Raw genomic sequence first — 22338 nt, forward strand, 5'->3', positions numbered from 1 at the left:
TTGGTATTCTTTAACGCTATTAAGTTTGGTTTATGTTCACCGACGTTTCGGCAGTGCTGCCTTCTTCAGGGTGGCATGTTGGTTCTGTCAGCCCCTTGTCTTGATACGGGGCTTCGAGTCACATTTGTAAACCCTCTTCATTACCGCAGTGTAAAAGAAAACTTTCTTTTGTTTTCTCTTCGTATATATAGTATTAAGGACGGTGCCTACTTTTGTTACTGCGCATACGTTCTGCGCATCTCGAGATACTCGGTTTTCCTATGGGTGGTCCCTACTAATACAGGGATTTTTGTCCGGTTTAAAAATATGCGGACAAAGCAGCAAGTGCGCTAAGTATCCAGAAGATTAGTCACCAAACATTTTTCAGATTAGTCACCAAACATTTTTCAGCTTCAATTTGAAAAAAAAAAAAAGTGCCATGCGTTGCTTTGTATGCTACTGCTTATTGTATGCTACTGCTTATTGAATAATTGTTAATTAATCTCTAAAAAATTGTCCTGCTACCCCCAATTTTCTTTATGAATTCCAGTAGCCCATACTAAGATCTGCTTTTCCCGGATAGTCATAAACTGTGCAAAAATACTTCTTTATTAGGAGGCACCGTCCTTGACGAGTTTGCGAAAGAAGTATTCCATTACCTTTTTTTTATGATTTTGGGAAGTCTACTTTCATATCTTGTTTTCAGAACCCCTTCGTCGTGCTGATACGGGGAAATATTTTTCCGAGACCAATTTGAAGTACTTCCCTTTTACAGTACCGTAAAGTTTGACTCCTTCGGAAACAATCCTCCCCAGAATAAACCATTAAATCGCAGACACAAACATCTTTTTTTTTTTTTTTTTTTAATCGATGTTTTATTGGAGTAGAGACAGAAATAAATATTAATTGCATGTATTTATAAGGTAATTGAAAAACTGTAAAGAGCAGTGTTTAGTTTGTATATATATATACAGAATTCTATGATGAAGTAGCTAGATTTAACTGAATCTTTCCCGTCTTGGATTCAGAGATCATCCTTTTTCCAAACATCTTCGTATATTTGTTTCAAGTTTCAAACATTTAGATCGTCCTTCTCCATTTAACGAATGAGGGGCTCAAAAACTTAAATCCATCAAAAAGGCAGTTTGATTAAGTACATGTTATTTACAGGAAAATAGTTCACAGTAAGTCTTCAACACAGAGCGCCTTATCTCACGTAATCTCCAACAATATAAGAATGGGTTTAATGCCGAGTTAATAAACACTGCAGTAGAAGCAAGAGATTTGTAGAGGTTCTCGTTGCCCTTAACCCCAATAGAAAAAGCAATGTAAACAACTAAATATGGACAATAACAGATAACGAGAACAATAAAAACTATAAAAGCATTGAAAGCAGATTTCCGAAGGCTGGCCATATTATTAATGTTTGTTGTACCTCTCTCAACTACTTGCATCTGAATTTGAATCTCAATCTGATGGCGTCGAAGAATTCTGTATATTCTAACATGACAAGCGGTTGAGATACACAGGCAAAGACCTATAATTACAATAACTGACACTAGAAGAACTCGGTGTTCCCATAACTGTGCACTTGAACACAATAAACATATTGCCCAAGTCGGGATCAGTATGCGAGTAATTCGCGAAGTCGTGACGATGATTGGATACCGTAAAGGTTTTTGAATAGCTAGAAGTCTGTCCAGGCTAATTGCAGTGACTGTACAAAGTGACACTCCACACAGGGAGAAACCAACCGTACTATACCCGCTTCGAAATAGCTGTATTAATCTCTGTGATTGATCGTACAGTTGTATTACAGTGTTTGCTATGAAAAGCGGTTGTACGATTGAGCTAACGGCAAGATCCGTTAACGCCAGTCCACAAAGTAACATGATTGACGGAGAGCGAAGAGATGGTGTTTTCTTTATCGCATGTAACACCAAAGCGTTTCCAATGATCGATGTTAGAGCAAGAGGGATGTTCACGGCACAATTCACCAACATAAGTTTTCGTTCAGTATCCGTCTTATTTCTATTTCTGAGTTCATCGTTCTCAAACTTAATAACACTTCCTTGCATTGCGAACGTGCTGTAGTTGACGTTCATGTCATTAAACTCTGTTGTCTCTTTGTCTCTGTAAACAGGAGTCTAAGCAATATCTTACTACTTGCCTTACAGCAATAGGCTTCTTTTCATGCAAAATCAGTCACTGTAGCCAATTAAATAGTCACAACTTAAAATCCTGGGCTTTTTAGCTACTCAGCTTTGAATTATCAATAGTATTGGCGTATAAATAACGCCGAAATTGCGGATGTTTTTTTTTTGCCTCCTTATATAATTAGCATGAAAATGCTATGAGCTTCGTTAATAATTAATTCGAAAATATACCTCTATCCTACCACAAGAACTTTAATGAGACCGAACACTGCGGGTTTTTTAAATTTTTCACCTATCCACGCATTGCAATATTTATTACCTTCAGAGCGTAGCGTGTTAGGCCGTGTTTAACTTCTGCAAAGGAATGATTCATGGTACAAGGTGTCTGGATGGGAAAAAGACAATCTGTCATTACACATGAGCTGGCTTTGTTTTGTTTTGTTTTGTTTTGGTTTTTTTTTTCGGTTAAAATATAGACTATAGGAGCCTTTTTTAGGTTAGGCGAAGCGGTGCCAGATTAACATTTTTGTTTTGCTGCCTTCCGACTTCCAGCTGTTCGCAGGTTAAAAAAATAAAAATAAAATAAGACTCGAAGATCCTCAAAAGTGGTTGCTTACGAAGGAGGTCGGACACGGAGGTTTAAATATATCAGCTCAAATTAATTTACCAGAGGTAGTTGTAATCAACTAAATTATTCAGTATATATTATCCATTTAAACTCATTCCAAGCCCTTGAAAGCACTTTCATCCTTTGTAATTTTTAGTTTGAGGTATTGTAACGTTAGGAAAATACGGCAATTTGTTTTTTCCCACGAAAATGAGTTTAATACAAACAATTTTCAAAGTAAACTTTCTTTTCAATTATTTTTTGGACCAAAAGAAAATTAATAAAAACTTCTTAAAGTTACACTTTTTTTCTAGTTGATAATCACTTAATAAGGATTAACATAATTACATCGCTTTCTAAGAGACGCAACCGAATTTTTGCCCAGTTATTATTGGATAGAAGTGGAAGAAGCACATAAAATAAACGAATTGACGCGTGTAATATCTCTTGTCACTGGCAAGGTTTCAAAATCAATTTCCCAACATCTTTCAGCGAGTAACGACCAATCATTTGTATACAATATTGTATCTTTAAGTGAAACTGAAGCGAGTGACATACAAGCCCCAAATTAGTAAAACTGGCAAAAAATTACATTATTTAAGCTTTTCTTATTTTCCTAAACATAGACTCGGACAACTTCTTTCTGAGGAAAAATTAACGAAGACTGTGAAAATTTTCGAGTTCTTTTTTGCATATGAAAGACGCATTGTTATCCTCTTTTGAACACAGACGCACGAAATACCTGCTGGTTTGACGTTTACTTCACTCTCAGAATTTATTGAATAATTACATTTCGATCACGTTCAAGCACGTTATAGAGAATAAATTACAGGAAAAGAATCGTTGCTAGGGGACTTTTAGGGGTGGTATTTTGTGATGCTATGTTTTGCAGTGTTTTGTGGTGCTTTATTGGTGAAATGTATGTGGCATGGGTTAACAGTTAAAAAAGTCGTCATTACACGTATGTAGCTAGTGGCAGTCCGTAACCGCTTTGTAAACTAAGATAAAATAAAACAAACCACTTCATTTCAAGTGTCAATTTATTAAGCGCAGAGCAGTAATTGAGGATACTTTTCAGATCGAATTTAAATTTAAAAGTGTTGGTTTTTGAGGAGAGGGGAAAATCGGAGTTAACCGGAGAAAAACCTCTCGAAGCAAGGACGGGAACCAACAACAAACTCAACCCACATATGACGGCGAGTCCGGGAATCGAACCTGGGCCGCATTGTTGGGAGGCGAGTGCTCTCACCACTGCGCCATCCCTGCTCCTTATACTAAAACTTTGAGAAAAAGGGAGTAGACAGCATTTACTATTTTTTGAAAATAATACAAAACGCTACTGAATAAATGATGACATGAAGTCGTCCAAACGTCACGTAACGTTTTTTTCGTTAATTTTCCTTTTAAAATGCTACTGAAGGAAATTGTTTAATATTGGACCACAAGCTTTCAATATTTTTACGTTGTTAATATTTTACGAATTGTTAATTTTTAAACCTAATTTAGCTACCAAAAAGTAAAGAATCGCTAACTCCACTATTTTATTTATTAATGTTGTCTTGAAGACCATCTAATGAAGACAAAACAAAAAACTTTCAACGGACCCAAAATGAACTCGTCACCACGGGGCAGCGTTTTTGTTTCCGGTCGCGTTTGTACAACAGCAAGAGAAATGTAGCTTCTCTTTCATTTTCTAGTGGCTACTGAAGTCCATTTTTTGTTATTTCACTGGCGTTTTCATTATGGCTTGTAAATACCCTGAGGTGGGTTAGTCGGAATAAATTGTAATAACCAATTTAATAATCATTGAAAGAGGAAAAATTTAAATTACGACTTCTCTCGAATATCTGAAAATCGTTGAAGTGAAAATGCTAGAGGGGTCTTTACATTAAGAACAGTATTTTAATTTGGGCGTTAATTATCGTCCTAAACTTGCTTATTTGTGGTAAAACTTTAAATTGTGATGTAAAACAGATATAAAAAAAAACTATGCAAACGAGCTTTCCCTTGGCTTAAAACAGTTAATAATTTATGTAAGTAAAAAAGTTCATTTGTCTGGCCGAAGCAATAAGCGTTAATTATTTGCTGGTTTGCTCGTAAAAAGCAATCTTAAGGTAAGAAGGACACAATAGTATACTTATTTTACGAGTAGTATCATGGCCAAGATTACAACTTAAACAAAATGTATGACAAAAGCACTAAACACATTTCTTAAAGCTTGTTTTTAACTTAAGTTGAATTCTGTTCAGCATTGAATCGCACAGCCGGAGCGTCCATACATGTAGTGTACTTGTTGAGCTCTAAGTGTCTCGTTAAACCTTTGCAGCAACACCTGAAGTGAGCAAATGAGGACAAAAGTGTGAAACCGAAAAATATCAATATTTGGATAGAAAGTTAAAGGTACTTTTAGTTTAGTTACGTTCTTTTTACCATTGTTTTCGTCTTTTTTTTTTTTTTTTGTTTTTTTTTTGTTTTTCGCCAGTAAAACATTAATTTTTTAAAATTGATTTTGGTCACATAAGACACAAAAAGGATGAAAAATATTGTCCTAATATCTGGTCTGACATTTATCTACAATAGCTATATACTATAATAGCTATATACTTGGAAATTTATTTGACCTTGGACTGTTTTAATTTATTGTTCAAGTTGTGTAGTTTGATGAAAGTTACAGCATGGCTGTTGAATATACTCCTGGATGAATTTATATAAACATGATTATATGTTGGCCAATCGGGAAATTATTTCATCAAAAAATACCCCAAAGCCGTGTCAAATTGACAAGATGTTTGGTCAAGAAGTTAACCCAGTGTTGACCTTGTAGAGAAAACTTTATTCCGTGAACAATCACGTTAAAAGTGTTCTAATATTATACAGCGGGTATTACATTGTTAATACCAAAATTTACTGTATCGTATGCAAAATTTTACCTAAGGAATCCAAATTGCGAAAAAACGTGATTGAGGATCACAGAGCCGAGCTGAGACGGAATGTTCAGCACCCAGACCTAAGGTTAAAATAAGTAATAATATTAATCAGCAATCCTGCTGTTTGCTTTGATGAAGTTTTAGACAACATCATAATTAATTTAGTAAACTTTTGTTATTTCTTTGAAGGAGCGAAGTGATATGTCTAATATTTGGAGAATTACACTCTTATTTTGTTACGTCTGCTCATCTGAATTAATGTAAGTATCAGAAACACAAGCAAGGTAAAGATATACGTAGTTACGCGAGAACTCTGATATTGAATAACAAATCGGTCTGTTATAGAATCTGTATTACGAGGACAATGACATAGGAACTTGCAATTTTTTCTGCAGTTAGTCAGTTATTCGTCTTCTTTGTTCCATTCTCAATTTTTTCCTTCAATTTTTTCCTATAAAGGTGTTCTTGGTTTTAAGAGTCCTATTTCAAGCACCAGGAAAGCCAAAGGTCGACACAAATATTAATAATACAAGATAAATAAATCTTACATTCCATTCGCCAAAAATAAAAATTATAGTAGAAAAATCTTTCGTTAGAACACGAATAAATCAGAGCTATGGATTTGTGTCTATAAAGATTCATCTTCTCGATGTGCATAAGAGAACGCTACAGATTAAAAGTGCAGACCTAGGGTGTGTTTCTTTGGGAAAATCCGAATCCGGATTTTTGATCCAAGATCACTCGGATCATGGTGCATCAAAGGAACCGAAGAATCCTTACCCAGAGCGGTCACCTAGCCATTACCCGAGGGTGACCGCTTGATACAGGTTCGACTGTAGTCACGGCCAACAAAAAAACCAACTTGGAAATCCCCGTTGGCTCCAGCAGTTTTCTGTACCAACTCCTTATGTTAAGTCATTTTAACAGCTGCAATAAAACTGTCACCGTAGTTACGGTTCTCTAAGTTAAAATTCTTAATCTGAACTAAACAAACTTGGTTGTTGACGTCTGTCGGTAACTGAAGAAATTTTCCGCCCAAATCTGACATGAAATTTAAGCTTTATTTTGACTGAGAAATAGCTCTGAACAAATGAACAAATTCAAATAATTTGTAAAGTAATTGTACGTTCGTGTTTCATAACTATTTTTGTTTCCAGTGAAGTTACGATGGACTCTGAAGTGCTAAAGAAAATGTTTTTTGGGTACGACAGAAACGTGAGACCTAATTTTGACAGTGAGTACCAATGCTTTTGATACAAAATAAAATATTTTAAAATATGTTGACATAATATGTTAAAGATCAATGAATATTGGGTATTTAAAAGGTATTGCCCTCACTATTAGTTATCATTTCTATTGTTTTTTATGTAAAAATTGTAGTATGTTTCTATTATTGCACTTTTATTATTTTTTCCTTTTTTTGCTGTATAGTTGCACGTTATACGCCAGTTAGTTGCACGTGGCAGTGACCAACTCGAAATCCTAAGCTCCTTTGGTCACTGCGCACATTTTACTTTTCACATTTGTGTAATTTAATGCTATCTTTATGTTACTTTTCTTATATATTGTAATTTCCTTTTGCTGTAAGCCATTGAAATAGTGCATAATAATAAAAACCCTAAAACCTTAAACCTTAACTACATAACATAGTACCTTTAAGCTAAGTTGTTGAGAGTGATACGGGGGATACTATTCGATTGTATTTAAACGGCGAGTTTTTTGTTGTCTTGGAATTCAATGGAATGACAAATAACCCCCACCCCTGCATTTTCGTGACTTTTTGAGTTGAGATACTTGTCCAGGGATGAAATAACAGTGACTTGGATCAATGAACATATTCTTTTTCTGATCATTTCGGGAGAGAGAGGGTCTTTATACACAAAATTTTAAAACGTGTAATTTTTGCATCATGATGATCACCTTAAAACCAAGGAGGTATAAAGCTTATTTGTTCCGCTGCTTGCAGCGTAGACTAATAGTAAAGTGTTCTTGTGTATGCATCGCCTTCTCAGATGGCCCTACTAAAGTCATCGTGGATCTGTACGTCGAGTCCTTTGGAAACATCAAAGAGGCAGATATGGTGGGTTTTCAAGTTGTTTTTGCTTTGTTCTTTCAATAAGGAGCTTAACCCCTCACATTTAACCCTCCTCACTATTCAGCCTGGGGGGAGGGCACGGGAGCCAGCGATGACTTTGAGCATTAATAGCTTTTCTTAACAATTAAAAAACTTTGTGACTTTTCCTAAATTTCATTTGGGAAGAATTTGGTGCGGCACTTTATTGTTCATGTGACATAATACTTCCATGGCAACAAGATTTTAACAGTCATGCTTTTCGAGATTTGGATTATCTCCCCTTTTTGTGAAAAAAGGTGGTGTATCCTCGTTACTTTTACATTTCCCCCATTTTAGCATTTCTTTATTGGTTTTGATTATTTTTGGGTCAATTGACATGATTTTCTGAGGTTCTGGAAAAACCGAGAAGTCCAAGGTAGTGGCTGTGAAGGATAAATGAGGTAATTTACACGTCATCGTCCCATTTTGCTGCCTAGGCATGATAGGGTTAAGATATAGATAGCCATTCTTTTCTCAAGTCACCAGTGAATAACATTGGATCATAATACTTTCCTGTTTGATTTCCTGTTTGATTAAAAGAATTGGAAAGAGTGTAGTTAAATTACTTTCCTTCAGAGGGTTGATACTAGTTAAAACTGAATGGAACAAGATTTTCATTTTACTTGAAGACGATTTTACTTTACTGTTTGAAAGACCCACCCACCCAGCTCCCGTGTAGGATTATTCGCTGTCATTTGCAGTATAGACAGGGTATATAACAACAATACCCTTTAGTCCTCTCAGACTATCGGTAACCGACAGAATAAAAGTTAAAACCGATACATTCACAGGTTACCCTTGCCACGCATATTTTGTCGCTACTAAAATGAAAAGTATGATCCGAGTTTTGCATAACTGATCTTTTGTGCCAACTACATACAGTTTTTAATATATTTTATTATTATAATTTTAGGAGTACACAATTTTTGGTTATTTTCGCCAAAGTTGGATTGACTTTCGTTTGGCCGGGAAGTTTAACCGCTCAGTTACACTGAAAAACACGGCAATGGATAATGCGTGGGCTCCAGACACATACTGCAGTAACGCTCGGCAGTCCAACTTAATGATGAGCGGCTCCGATACTGACAGTGCCATGACTGTTGGTGCTGATGGCACTATCTTCTTTACTAAACGGTTTGTATAACCTGCTGTTACCATAAACCTATTAGGGAAGTAGTCAAAACTTCTTTACTCGAACAGGACCCACCAAACCACAAAATAGATGATGGTCTCTACCTGCAGCGCCCTTCATTAACCTCAAAAGAAGTTAATGTCGTTATTGCATAGCCACCCCTTTATCCAGCAGTAAAAAATATCAGTCTGATTCGAACCTCACTTTTCTTGTTTATCTTGCGATGCTGACTCTTGTCAACTGAATTTTAAAGCCAATAACATGTTATCGGTAATGAACCTCTAACCCCAGTGAGAGTGGATCCTCTTCGAAAAACTTGTTTCGACCAGTGCCGTTGTAGAACAAAGTTATGACCGAAAGAACTCATGGCAAATGGAGAACGCGTAAACGTGGGAATAACGAATGACTGTCGCTAAAAATGAGGTATGAGCGAGGAACAAACGAACAAACCTGACTAAATTAATAAATTGACGTAAGTTTTTGTCAACAGCTAACATCAGATCAACGAGCGACAGAAACCAATTTTTCTTTAGTATTTAATTTTTTTGACTCCAGGACGGTGAAAATTACAATTCACTTGATAAAACAAAGAAACAAAAACAAAAAACAGAAAACATCTGAAGAATTCTGGTGGCTATCACTAGTGATGCAACCACTCATGACTGAGTGCCAGATCATCGGTACCTTGGGCAAGGTCCAGATTACATAAATTGTTCTATGATCGATGATTTATTGTCATCATTCGATGTGATTTCCATTATAATTTTAATTTAATATATTGCCATATTTCTGTTTTCCTTTAGAGTAAAACTAGTGGCATCGTGTGAGATGAAGCTGCAGGACTTTCCTCTGGATCAGCAGAAGTGTTTTGTTAAATTCAGCAGCTGTAAGTTGACACTGTAAGCACAATTAAAGGGAGAGGTGAAGCTTTCAAAAAAAGCATTTTATTATCTATCGTCTCAGCGACCTTGACATTTTAAGAAATGTGATTGGTCAGCTTCCCCGGGATATTTCATAGCAAAATTATCTACCGATTACAAGTGGAGGTGGATAATGCTGGATAGTTACCGAGCCGCGAAACAGCAAGGTAAACATCTGCTACTATTCATAAACCCTGAGGTGAAAAAAATGTTTGGTATATACTAAATTAAAACCAATGGAAAGCTAGCCCTCTTCATTTCCGAAAAATCAGCGTAAAAAAAGCCGCGAGCGAAATCCAAGACAATGCCGGGAGGTGAATAACAAACGTTATCCAAAATTTGAGTAGCCAATCAGAACGATGAAAAGCATTATTTACTGGTTTTGTTTTTACAAATCAGCATCATCTTCCTCCTAGGAGGTGAATAGTATCGGATCTTAATTTTGGGAAACACCAATATTCGCAAGTTTATATCCAGTTCACAGTTAATTCTTACTTTGCTGGTGTTTCTGCAGGACAAGATACCAAAATTCATTAACATGTTCGGACAGAAACACGCCATGGACAACCAACTTTGACGCAAAAGTTCATCAGATCCAAATGATTTACGAAATCGTCGTTTTGAGTTCTTTCTTCGTAGCTCGGTACCCGGAATTAGTTTGGACTTCATTATTATCCTCAACAATTAATTTGGAGCGAGTCTTAAGCGATGAAGCAAACTCGTTTTGATAATCATAATTGAGGAAATTCGCATGCTGTCTAAGGGCAAGATGACGAGCAAAGACTTCACAGCTGCCTCCAAGATGGAGAAATTTATTCTCTCAATATTTGCACAAGAACACTTGGTCGGCCAAACTCTTGAACTACTCGTGTGCAGAGAAATTTGTCACCCCAAAATAAATGGCCATTGGAAAACAAAACAAAACACGTTGAAAACGCCCAGTTAGGTTAACTCGTATAGTGCCAACAATGATGACATCTTTTGCTCAAATAAATCATGCTTAGTTCCAGTGGTTGCTTCAAAAATAGCGACTTTATCGTTCGCTTAAAGTATATTGGCCTCCAACAAATTGTTTGATACTTGTTAATGTTATGGGATTAGCATTGGACGTTTTGCTGGGAAAAGCTTGGGGCAGGATGGAAGTGTTTCCATGACTTTGGCCCTTTCCACAATAAAGTTACTCTTTAGCAAGAAAGCGCAGAGGCTGCAATTTTCCTTCCTGACGTTATGGCAGAACTACAGCGCGGGAAATGTAGTTCACCTCCATTTAGCTAATAAAATTCTTTTTTTCCTTTGCCTGACTGTATTTACTTTCCTTTATCTGCTTTATACTCTTGACGATAATACAGTCTCATACATTTTTAAATCTTTGAATCGTGAGGTGCGAACGTAGTTTAAAGTAGTACAATTGCCTATTATAATGATGTTTTCTGTTGTAGATGGATACAAAACATCAGATATTGTGTATCAGTGGAAAAAGGAAAATGTGATACTTGAAAGGAAAACAATTGCCCAGTTTGTCTGCAGGGAAAGTCAATTGGGTGAACAAACAGCTAACTACAGTACAGGTAAATAAGCTATTGTTTCACTCATACCTAGTTTTTAGTGAAAATCAGGTTTATATACTCCCCTGTTTTCATGTAAAGCATTTATTTCTGTTACGGTCAGTATTTCTGTAATTTAAATTGATCGGCTGCAGTCAAATTCCATCACGCGGGAAAGTCAGAGTTCTCCTGCTTTACTTCAGGAGAAGTCATGTCTGCGCAATGCTTAAGTCTGTTTCTGACTTCTGAATGTGGCAACTAATTAATAATGTATACCCGATTTTATGAAAATCATTGTCACAATTCTAATTGCAGCTGGCTTCCAATGTCCAGGAAAATGCCCTTAAATTGGCCGGTTTTAGACACTAAATCTTACCAGGTTATCAGACACTGCTCCAATGAACAGCCAATTAGAGTATTGCCATAGCCATCCCTTCAAAGTCACCAAGCTTCATGTAGCCTGTAATTTAAATCAGAATTGGAACAATGGAACAATGTCAACCAGTAATGCAACTCACTCTCCCACTCTGCAAAAACACAACAGTAACAAACAAACAAACAAACAAACAAACAAAATAACAAAAACAAAACAAAACAACAACAACAAAACAACTCCCCCACCTCCCTCCCCACTTACAATACAATTTACCGTTAGAGATATCATCCAACTTAGACAGCATCATGGATTAGGCGAGAGTTCAACCCTGGAGCTAATTCTCATCATTCACTTTCATTTATTCACCTTACCTGCCGGCAAAATCACCAGCTCCCAGTTTGCTTGATAGCTAAGTGAGGGTACTGCACTGGTATCGCTGAGGTCATGGCTTCGAATCCCATTGGAGCCTGATTGTTTGAAAAAATGCTGTTAAAAGTTGTGTTCTTTCCTTTATTAAAAAACGAAAATCAGCCAACATCCATTTTTATTTATAGTAAGTATGCCTTCGCCAGGTACGTAGTTCAATGCTTTTTTAAATTTCGTAAGCTTTGTTCACATTATCTTCATTGCAGATACCACTGATAATAATCAAAGTTATCTAAGTGCATTCATTTTTCTGCAAGGAAACTTCTCACAGCTGACAGTCCGCTTCACGTTCCGTCGCAGTGTTGGTTATTACATCATGCAGGTGTATGCCCCGGATGTGCTTGTAGTTGCCATTAGTTGGACTTTGTTTTGGATGGATAAAAACGTAAGACTGAGAACTGCTGGGCATTTAAAAACTAAGTACCAGGTTAACAGGTCATTATGATGTAATAGAACCACCGTTAAAGATCTAACTAAAGACACTATGACATCTAAGAACCATGTAGTTTTAGTCAAATGAAGCTGGATTTGGTTTTTATATAATTAGAAAAAAGGTGAATGTTTTTTTTCCTACTATTTTGGAATAAATAAAGAAAGAAATTACTGAATAAATCAAAGAATCTAAAAATAAAACAAAAACAAACATATTATGTATAAACGATGCACGAGGGGAACTATGCTGATTGAACTGTTTTTCCTATATTATATAACAGATAATACTTGACTAAACTATGGTAGACAAAATTTGGAAATAAGCATTCAATCACAACATCTTGAGTAACCACTGAGGCAGGCAAAATACACAATTGGAATGATATATTAAAGGGGTTGGGGATGGGGTCAAGGGATAACAAGAGAGAGCTAATGAGGGGAAATGAAGCACATATAATTCCCCTTTTTGTCATCTATATTTGCATTTGTTTTAACCTATCCATTTTCTTTTATTCTTGTTATCTCAAAGTGTTTGTTGTACTAATGTTATCGGTTAAAGTTAGTTCTATCTCATCTTTAAGATTTCTAAGTGACATCGTCATAATAAATTTCAATAATTACTGTTAATTGGCTTCAGTGCATTTGTTTATTTATGGTATATCATGTCTTTTCTTCCCAGGACATGAACACCCGAATGGCGGTTGGCATAACAACCATACTGACCATTGTGTTTCTGTTGGGGTCAGCAAACGCCTCCCTTCCTCGTGTCAGTTACGCCAAGGCAATCGATTGGTATCTGATGGTGTCTTTTGCTTTCATTTTTGCTGCTCTCTTGGAATGCATGCTGGTGTTTCACTTCCGTGTCGATCAGAAGAAAGGCAACAAGCAAAAGAACCCATCAAAAAAGGTAACTGAAATCAAAATCATTGGTTTCTACTAAGAAAGGGCAAAATAAAGAAAAACAGAGAGCGAGAGGGAGGGAGAGAGAGAAGTAACGAAAAGGCAACTAAGACGCAAAGTAAGGAAATTGAGAAAGCTGCAAACCAGCTGTGTTCTCTATTGACATATATAATTTTTTCACAGAAAGCAAAATACATCTCTGACAGACTGGTTGCTGTAATAAAATCTCGGATGAGGCGCGGTTCATACAGAGTCGACGAAGAAGAGAGTCTTGAAGCTGGTTGCAGTCCCAGGGGCCAGAAATGTAACATTTTTCGGACTGACATAGAACAGAAACAGCTTGTGATCAAAGTTAAGAGGAAAACTAAGGAAGCTCGAGAAGTTGCCTTAAGTGACAAAATTGATTTAACATCGCGATACTTGTTTCCAATTTCTTTTCTTTTGTTTAATGTATTTTATTGGTTGGCATACGTTTATGACATCCGAATTCTGCCTGAAAGTGCTCGCGATATATCGGGCTATGCGTAAGGGGAAAGGTAACAGGTTTACTAGCGGCTATTGATAAGTGTTTGGGAGAAATGAGAGGTTGAAGAAGTTAAGAGGGAAGATGTGCATGTAAATATAAATAAACAATAATAATAATAATAATAATAATAATAATAATAATAATAATAATAATAATAATAATAATAATAATAATAATAATAATAATAATAGACCTAAAGATGTGCTCGGGAAGATGTACTCAGGGAGATGCAGAAGGCGTGCTTCTCAGGAACTCTAAACATTGCTCGCACGTTTAAAGTCGCAACGTGAGCACTCTCAAAGACTCAGCCGCCAATTTGACCTATTTGCTTGAGAAAGACATCTTTTAAGCTTTACTTGATCTCTTTTTTTTATAACTAGTTTTTATTAGTTATCATTTACTTTATAGCTCACGGATTACGCTGCGTTAGCGCCTGGTGATGCTTCTTAACTGTATATAGCATGCAGACGTTTTAACTGCTATCATGATGATAATAATAATAATAATAATAATAATAATAATAATAATAATAATAATAAATGATGATGATGATGATGATGATGATGATCATAATAATAATAATAATAATAATAATAATAATAATAATAATAATAATAATAATAATAATGATACTAATACTAATACTAATAATAATAATAATCATAATAATAATAATAATAATAATAATAATAATAATAATAAAATTCGCTTGTTCAGAGACACCGAACTGTCCTGCATCCTGGCCGGGTGTTCTGCACTAGCTAAGATTAAGTATTTGCTCAGACATAACATGGCTTTAAAAGTCCTGTTCTATGAGCTCCTTCGTGACCAAGATCTTCTTGAGGAAGTACCACAATGGTACTCGCCAGTGATGCCAAAGCCAGAGTACAAGTCAGAATAAGTAGAAGCGTGGTGGGATGTACTTGCGTATGCAGATCATCAGGAGGTGCGAGCCAACCGGGTCGATACAAGGGTTGTGAATCATGAGAGCAAGAAAGTCATGACCATAGAGATGAGTTGTCCATGGATCAGTAATCGAGAGAAGAAGAGCGAGGAGAAAACTATGAAGTATGGTCCCTAAAGGGGGAACTGAAGGAGCAATATAAAGGATACGAGGTGCACCAGTATAATATTATCATGGATGTGCTTGACGGCTGGTCGAAAGAGTCAGAGATTAGTGTTTGATCACTGGTTGGGCGAAAGACTACTCAAGTCCTAGAGAAAATACAGAAGGCGGTTTTATCGGCGACGCTGAACATTTCAAGAACTTTCAAAGTAGTAACATGATGATTTTATATTATACCAAGATTGATAGACCAGCCATGAATAGTTTTTTACATGAGTCTTAGACTTTCAGACATCTAGATTATGACTTTTATATATGTATATATATATTTTATTGATTTATTCACGTGCTATCTCAAGTTTCGATTGGCTTACAGGTTACGCTACGCGCCCTGTGTTGCTTTCTGATACTGTGCATACAGACAGTTTTACTGCGCATAATAATAAATAATTAGAACTAAAAGTAAGTAGATTTGCGCCAAATCAAAACTGTAAGTGTTAGAATTTGAACACTCATTTAACCAATCCTTTTAATTTTTCTTTGTATTGTTTACCGTTGTAGTTTATGAGTGATTGGGGCGGGTTCCACCACACAAAACCTGACGTGCACGAGTCTAAAGATGCCTATTAAAAACTGGGTCATTGGATAGCGCAATTCCAGAGTTTTGATTAGCTTAGCAGGGGGCTGAAATTTATAGTCGGAATATAAGGCCAGCCCTGTTCGTTCTTAAAGTCGACCGTGAACTTCTTTGTGTAAATAGCTGATATCGCCCAATATGTTACGTTCTGCGTTGTGTGTGAATTTATATATGTATTTAAAAATTAAAAAAAAGGTGCTTAGCAACTGTAAGTTAATACGCAAAGATGGGATGCGATTGAAAAAGAAAATAAAATTAAAATAAATAAAAACCGCGCTTACCTTAATGAAGACGAGTATTCATTACCATGACTTCAATTATTAAAATTCTTGGCTGGGAGCAATTCAAACCTTGAACATCAGCTGTTTTTGATAAGCAAATTTTGATCTTGAATACATAGTTCATGTACAGCCACACGTCATCCATAGCATTGTTATACTGTGTTTGAGTCAAAATGGCTTTGGAATCATCAATGACTTCTTTCTTTATTGATAGAATACGAGATAACTTTCTTGAATTGGAAATTTAGCCTTCTTGTTCGCGTTAAGTTTCATTATATCAAACCAAATTTCCCTCAATTCGCGTTAATTTCAAATACCATAGTTAACACAAGCATTTATGTCTTACAACAAGGTAATTTGTCAGAGCTTATTCAATATTAAAACGGGAATGTATAAACCGAACGTTCAATGAATACTTATGATAATTGACACTGAATAAAATGACTGTTGTCCACTAATAGACATTGGTTATTAAATAAGAAAGAATATTTTTCGATATATGACACAAACAAAAAAGTGATAAAGTATACTACACATTACAGCTTACACTGTAACGCAATGATACAAGTTTGCAATAATATTTCACTAGAAAGAATAATATACATTGTTAAGTAGAGCTAGAAATTATCGAGAGCGCCCCTTGTAGGATAGCAGTGGTGCAGATCCTGTTAATGATTACTGAGACAACATCTCTCTTTAACAAGCCGTAGAATTCAAACGGGTTTTAACAAGCCGTATTCACTATCGGTAGGAAACGGCTTAGTATTGATTGCCCACTTTCTCGCAGTTTTTACCTGCACAAATACACACAATCACATTCTACTCCTTCAAACCGTCCTGTGACTAAGTTGATAATCAAAAACGCGCGAACGTAGAAGCGGAGGACGTGAATACTTTATCAAAAGTTTCCTGCACAAACAACCAAAAAAAAAAAAAAAACAAACAAACAAACAAACAAACAAAAAAACAAAAACCTCCAGCCCATGTACGTGCTGCCGCCCTGATGGATCTCTAAGTTCAACGAGGCTAATATAACGGGTGTTGACTATCCAACAGCCATTTATAATCAACTAATCGCGAGCGCATGAAATAACAGAAACAGAGAAAAACAACTATTAGCTGTTATAAACAACTATTTTAGCTTGAGCTACTTAACCATTTCCCCGCATAAAAAATGCGCCCGAAGGACGCTGCCAATTTACATTATAAGTGAACCTATGTGAGCGCGAACGTAGAAGCTGGGGATTTGAGGACTTTATCAAAACACTGTAAGTAATTAATTTCCTTTTACTATGTTCATGGGATAGTTTGTTCAATTAATACTGGTGAAGACGTTTCATTTAATAACTTGGATCACCAGTTCGTTTTGTTGCATACATTAAACAGCCACCGTTCTCAGTCTGTAGTTTTCTGGGAAGCGACAGAAAGGCTTGACGTTTCTCTTTCTTTTTTGTCGTCAATAGTTTTTTTAAGAGATACTTATTAATATTGATCTTGCGGATAAATGCTGGCCCTGTACGAGGATATCGCACTGTTGTTTATTTAGTGAAACTGAAGCAGCGTTGTATGTTAATAATTACACTAAAAAAAAAAGAAAAGAAAAAGTGATCGTTTCTTTACAGTAATGCAGTGGCAGGGGTTGGAAACGTAACCAAACAAATGTAACAAAAGCATTTCACGCATTCGTTGATTCACTTGAATTTTAATACATGCTTTATGAGTAAGTTATCAGTCAAAACAACAATGCTGATCACGGTAAATGAAAATAATTACAAGTAGGTTTGAAAGTTTGCCTTGTCTAAATCTCGCGAAAGGAAACGTTTAAAAAGACCTGTTCTCACCATGGCATGTACCTGAAGGTCATTTTGAGCACACTATCGGTGAAGCTTTTCTAGCTCGGTCTGATTCGTTTGCGTTGAAAGTATTAAAAAAATTCAAAATATCAACGGCAGACTGATCCCAACGGCGGAGGTGACGAGCTTGAGAGAACAAACAACAAAAGCTAGAATAACTGAAATATATTTGTTTTTTAAAAAAACAAATTTTTTTGCCCGATATTTCGGTTTGCAATACAAACCTTCCTCGGGGGGTGAACGGAAAAGAAAAGTGAGAAACATAAAAGGATCGTTACAAAGAAGATTTAAAATATAAAATGCGCGACAATGATTGGTTGTTTAGGACTAAGTTACAAGTGTGAGACATGTCATTGGCGTGTTTCGTCACGTCTATTTATACCAAGAGGGTGCAATGTTTTAGCTTTGTTGATTAAATGAGCTTCACGAGCCTTTCTAACTGAGTCACGTTTGCTGCGTATAAGTTCAAGCGGGATTAGTTGGACGTCGTTGATTGAGTGGCCAGGTTGGTTGAAATGTAGCGAGACAGGAGTAGGGTTGAGTAGTTGATGGTGATTCAGGATAGATCTGCGATGCTCCCCGAAACGTTCATTAAGTTTGCGCTTTGTCTCCCCAATGTATTGGGAGTGGCACCTCTTACATTGAATTAAATAGATTAGGTTTTTGGAATTGCAAGATATGTAGTCAGTAATTTTGCGTGATTCGTTAGTGTTGAAAAAAGTGTAGTTCGTTTGACCTTCTTGGAAAAATGGGCAAGTTAGGCATCGTGGGTGGTTGCATTTATGAATTCCAGCGGAAACTTAATGAACGTTTCATTTAATCAACAAAGATAAAACATTGCACCCTCTTGGTATAAATAGACGTGACGAAACACGCCAATGACATGTCTCACACTTGTAACTTAGTCCTAAACAACCAATCATTGTCGCGCATTTTATATTTTATATCTTCTTTGTAACGATCCTTTTATGTTTCTCACTTTTCTTTTTCGTTCACCCCCCGAGGAAGGTTTGTATTGCAAACCGAAATATCGGGCAAAAACATTTGTTTTTTTAAAAAACAAATATATTTTAGTTATTCTAGCTTTTGTTGTTTGTTCTCTCAAGCTCGTCACCTCCGCCGTTGGGATCAGTCTGCCGTTAATATTTTGTATTTGAGATAATTTGCTGATCCAGGTCTACAAGTGATCCGGCACCACTCATTGGTTTGTCGCTGTGGAATTGCAGATTTTATTGTATTCATTAAAAAAATTCCTTTAGATAGCCTGGGGAAGCCAGGTCAACCTGGCTTTTCAGGTTATGCTTTCCCACTACACTTGCCCTGAAAGTCTGGGAAAACCCGTCTAACCCGTTTTTTTAGGTTCAGTTTTTTAACCACACACACCCTGAAAGCCTGGTAAAACCAAGGTTACCAGACTCTTAACCAGACTTGACTACAAACCAAAAGCCTGGTTAGCCTGGTTGAACCACACTTCACCAGGCTTACCAGTCTTCTAACCAGGCTTTGTTGCCAGGGTAAAAGTAAGGCCGTTAACTATAATTACAGTTATACCTCGTTCTGTCATTAACTGCTTATGCCAACAATTCATCAGCACTCTGTTGATTGATTTCCTATTAGGCCACATGTTCACTAACAGAATATTTCACAGACGTGAAACGAAGGAGATCAATAGCCAAGGTGACATATTTTGCTAGAAAAGACGATTAAAATATCAATTGAATGGTAGTTCACCGCCATTATAAATGATTCATTGGCTGAAGATATCAACGAAGCCCATTCATTCAGTAATTTTGACTTCATTTGTTGGCACTTATAAGTAAGGGCTTTAATTTTTCTTTAAACCTCCACACCTACGCATTAGCTTAGGGCAAACTTATATTGGTCTACAGTTGTTTACATATTAGTGGTACTCTTCTATGCTGAAATTAACTTGTGGATTTGTAAACCACCCTAAATGTGTTATAATTCCCACCAGTGGAAGCTATTGAAAACTTCAGTGAATTCTGCTTTATTTTAATTTTATTTAATAATAAAATATTACTTGCTTTCATGGTCAGCGTATGTAAAGTATCTTCATCCATCTCATTTAATAAAGATTTAAATAAATCCATATTAGCTTATAACTGACAAATATTCATAAGGCGGTGTCTCCTTTTTCAAATGTTAATTTTGTCTTCGAACGTGTTTTCTGCCTTGTATACGAGCAGATTAAGAAGGCGAGCGTGATAAACGGTGAACAAATCAACTTATTTTCACTTCAAGGGAAAGTAGCACCTTGATCGATATAAATTTTCCATTTTCATCTAGCTACTCTACTGTTTACTCAAAAGGTATTTATTTCATGTTTGGTTTACGTACATGTGTAATGTTTTTAATTTTTCTCCCAGCCAGGGTCCTAGAGACGCAGCCATTTAACCAATATTCTATCAGTTTTATTTATTCAATTTTTATCGTAAATATACGAATGTTATATGTTCGACCAATTAATTCGCATTTTACAACGAGAACTTCCTTCCTTTCACCGAGAAAAAGATGTAGCATTTTTGTTGAGATCCGCTCAGAAGCAACTAAAGTACCTCAAGGTTTGAGTCAATCATTCACCTCTAACACCTATTCGAACTCAGTCTTCCTATTTTACCTGGCTGCGTTGTAAGTACCAAGTTTATTTGAAGAGGAGATGTCGTTATTACTTTTTAGTAAATAGGCCGTAACATTTAAAACATTAACTTAATAAATTGAGATTATTATTTTCTCAAAGAACATATCCAGAACTAAGCTGTTGCTTTGTATAAATTCTTTCGATGCGCATTCTTTGAATTAATGTTTGCTTTTTAAAACAGCTCTTACTATTACGATACAAATATACAATCTTTTTACAGTTAACGTACAAATCAACAACTTTTTGAAGTCCTTAGTCACTTGCGTAACATTGAAACATGTTTCAACTTATGCTCTTAAATATTAATTTCCCGCAACGTTAAGTTTTTTAGGTACTATCAGCAGGTGTTTTCTGTTTTCAATCCGAAGGCACTCATGACCTGCTGATTCTCCGAAAATTTTCACAAGGGAAGACGTCTGTCTAGCTTTGCACACTTCAGCGCCTTGATTGACCAAAGAACAGCCATTTTTTTTAAGAGATGTGGTTCTTTGCAATCGTCGTGATTCTTTTTCGTCCCTGTGGGTAAGTTATTATAAGTGGCTATGTTTTGTGGCATTGATCCAATAATTTTAAATCGTGTTATATTGAAAGTTTACTTTAAGCATGGTTGATAGTTAGCATAACCCTGCTCTGAGGATTTTTCCTTATTTGCAGCTATCGCGTTTTTTGACGAACGGTGATGTTGTGCAACTATAAACGTTTACAATTTTAGAGATCTTCGTTGTCACCTGATTCTAAAGTGCTGAGTGGTTCTCTTTAATTGGTGGTTCTAACATTTGGCGCTCCTTTTGCATTGAATAAATCAAGTAGCATCTCGCGATAGATTAACACTGAAAAAATAAATCAACAAATAAATAAATCGCACAGAATGGCCTTCATTCTCGCCACATCTAATTACAGTGCATGAAATTTTTTAGCTCTGTAATATTGCGGGAAATAATTCAAGTAAACCTGATGAAAGCTGTTTTGATTGGTTGCTATGACGCACGCCCGTCCACTACTAGAAATTTCGCTCAGAGAGTAGGTGGGCAACTGCAACATTCAAGTAGTGAAGCCTTTATTGTTCCTTTTTTTTTCCAATATCATTCATTTTTTGTGTAAAGGTTAGAGGTTCCATAATTCACCATTTTTCTTAGGTTTATGCCTGTAACTTGTTTCCATGGTCAAACGTTTTCAGAATGCAACCACTCTCGCGCCTATCAAAGCGAGCGAGTCCTTACTTAATGAAAAGAGCTTCTCCTCTTTGCCTTTGAACTGTTAGATAAACGTTTGTTTGGTGTTTGTGCGAGCTCATGTGCCGCATAATTCTGTGGTCGTGCCTTTTTTAAGCTAATAAACGAAAAACCTTTAACTTTCTTTCTGTTTCGGGTTCAAACGTTGGGTAGGTGATTGAAAGACTCAATTTCCAATGCATAAATTAAAAATATGTTGTTTGAAAAGTTGACATATGAAAATCTTCAAAGAAAACTGAGGAAAAAAAGAGAGGAAGGATTTTAAAAGCATTTGGAACCAAATGTTACATATATTTTTTTTTACTGAAAGGGAAGGAATAGTATTTAAGAGTTACTGACTGATTTAAAATTGCTTTAGTCTGATATTTATTTTCACATTAAATGTCACATGCCAGTTAAATTTACAAAAAAATAATAATAATAATAATAAAATGAAATAAATAAATAGTAACATTGAACGCGGATCACAAAAACACTCTCAGCGAGATTATTGTAAACTAATTAACAAGCAAATTTAGCTTCAAAACAGTATTCGTTCCTGTACTCTTCGCTTTTTTTTCTGCTCTGTTTTT

General features: G+C 35.9%; 3 protein-coding genes across 3 annotated transcripts; 2 read left to right on the forward strand and 1 right to left on the reverse strand.

The window, feature by feature from the left end:
* Positions 1-875: 875 nt before the first annotated feature.
* Positions 876-2197, reverse strand: LOC146454853 (melanocortin receptor 4-like). Its single transcript, XM_085095221.1, has one exon. The coding sequence runs from the start codon at positions 2082-2084 to the stop codon at positions 1140-1142; it is 945 nt and encodes a 314-aa protein (XP_084951347.1). The 5' UTR covers positions 2085-2197; the 3' UTR covers positions 876-1139.
* A 2824-nt stretch (positions 2198-5021) lies between these two features.
* LOC146454854 (glycine receptor subunit beta-like) lies at positions 5022-7788 on the forward strand. Its single transcript, XM_085095360.1, has 4 exons — positions 5022-5142; positions 5859-5929; positions 6827-6903; positions 7682-7788. The coding sequence occupies exons 2-4, from the start codon at positions 5871-5873 to the stop codon at positions 7786-7788; spliced, it is 243 nt and encodes an 80-aa protein (XP_084951486.1). The 5' UTR covers positions 5022-5142; positions 5859-5870.
* A 938-nt stretch (positions 7789-8726) lies between these two features.
* LOC146454855 (glycine receptor subunit alpha-3-like) lies at positions 8727-14451 on the forward strand. The gene is made up of 6 exons (XM_085095261.1): positions 8727-8916; positions 9718-9800; positions 11274-11402; positions 12438-12565; positions 13292-13519; positions 13696-14451. The coding sequence occupies exons 1-6, from the start codon at positions 8789-8791 to the stop codon at positions 14038-14040; spliced, it is 1041 nt and encodes a 346-aa protein (XP_084951387.1). The 5' UTR covers positions 8727-8788; the 3' UTR covers positions 14041-14451.
* Positions 14452-22338: the final 7887 nt, after the last annotated feature.

Source organism: Pavona decussata, unplaced genomic scaffold (genome assembly GCF_977016875.1).
Source record: "Pavona decussata unplaced genomic scaffold, jaPavDecu1.1 SCAFFOLD_300, whole genome shotgun sequence".
NCBI classification, from domain to species: Eukaryota; Metazoa; Cnidaria; class Anthozoa; order Scleractinia; family Agariciidae; genus Pavona; species Pavona decussata.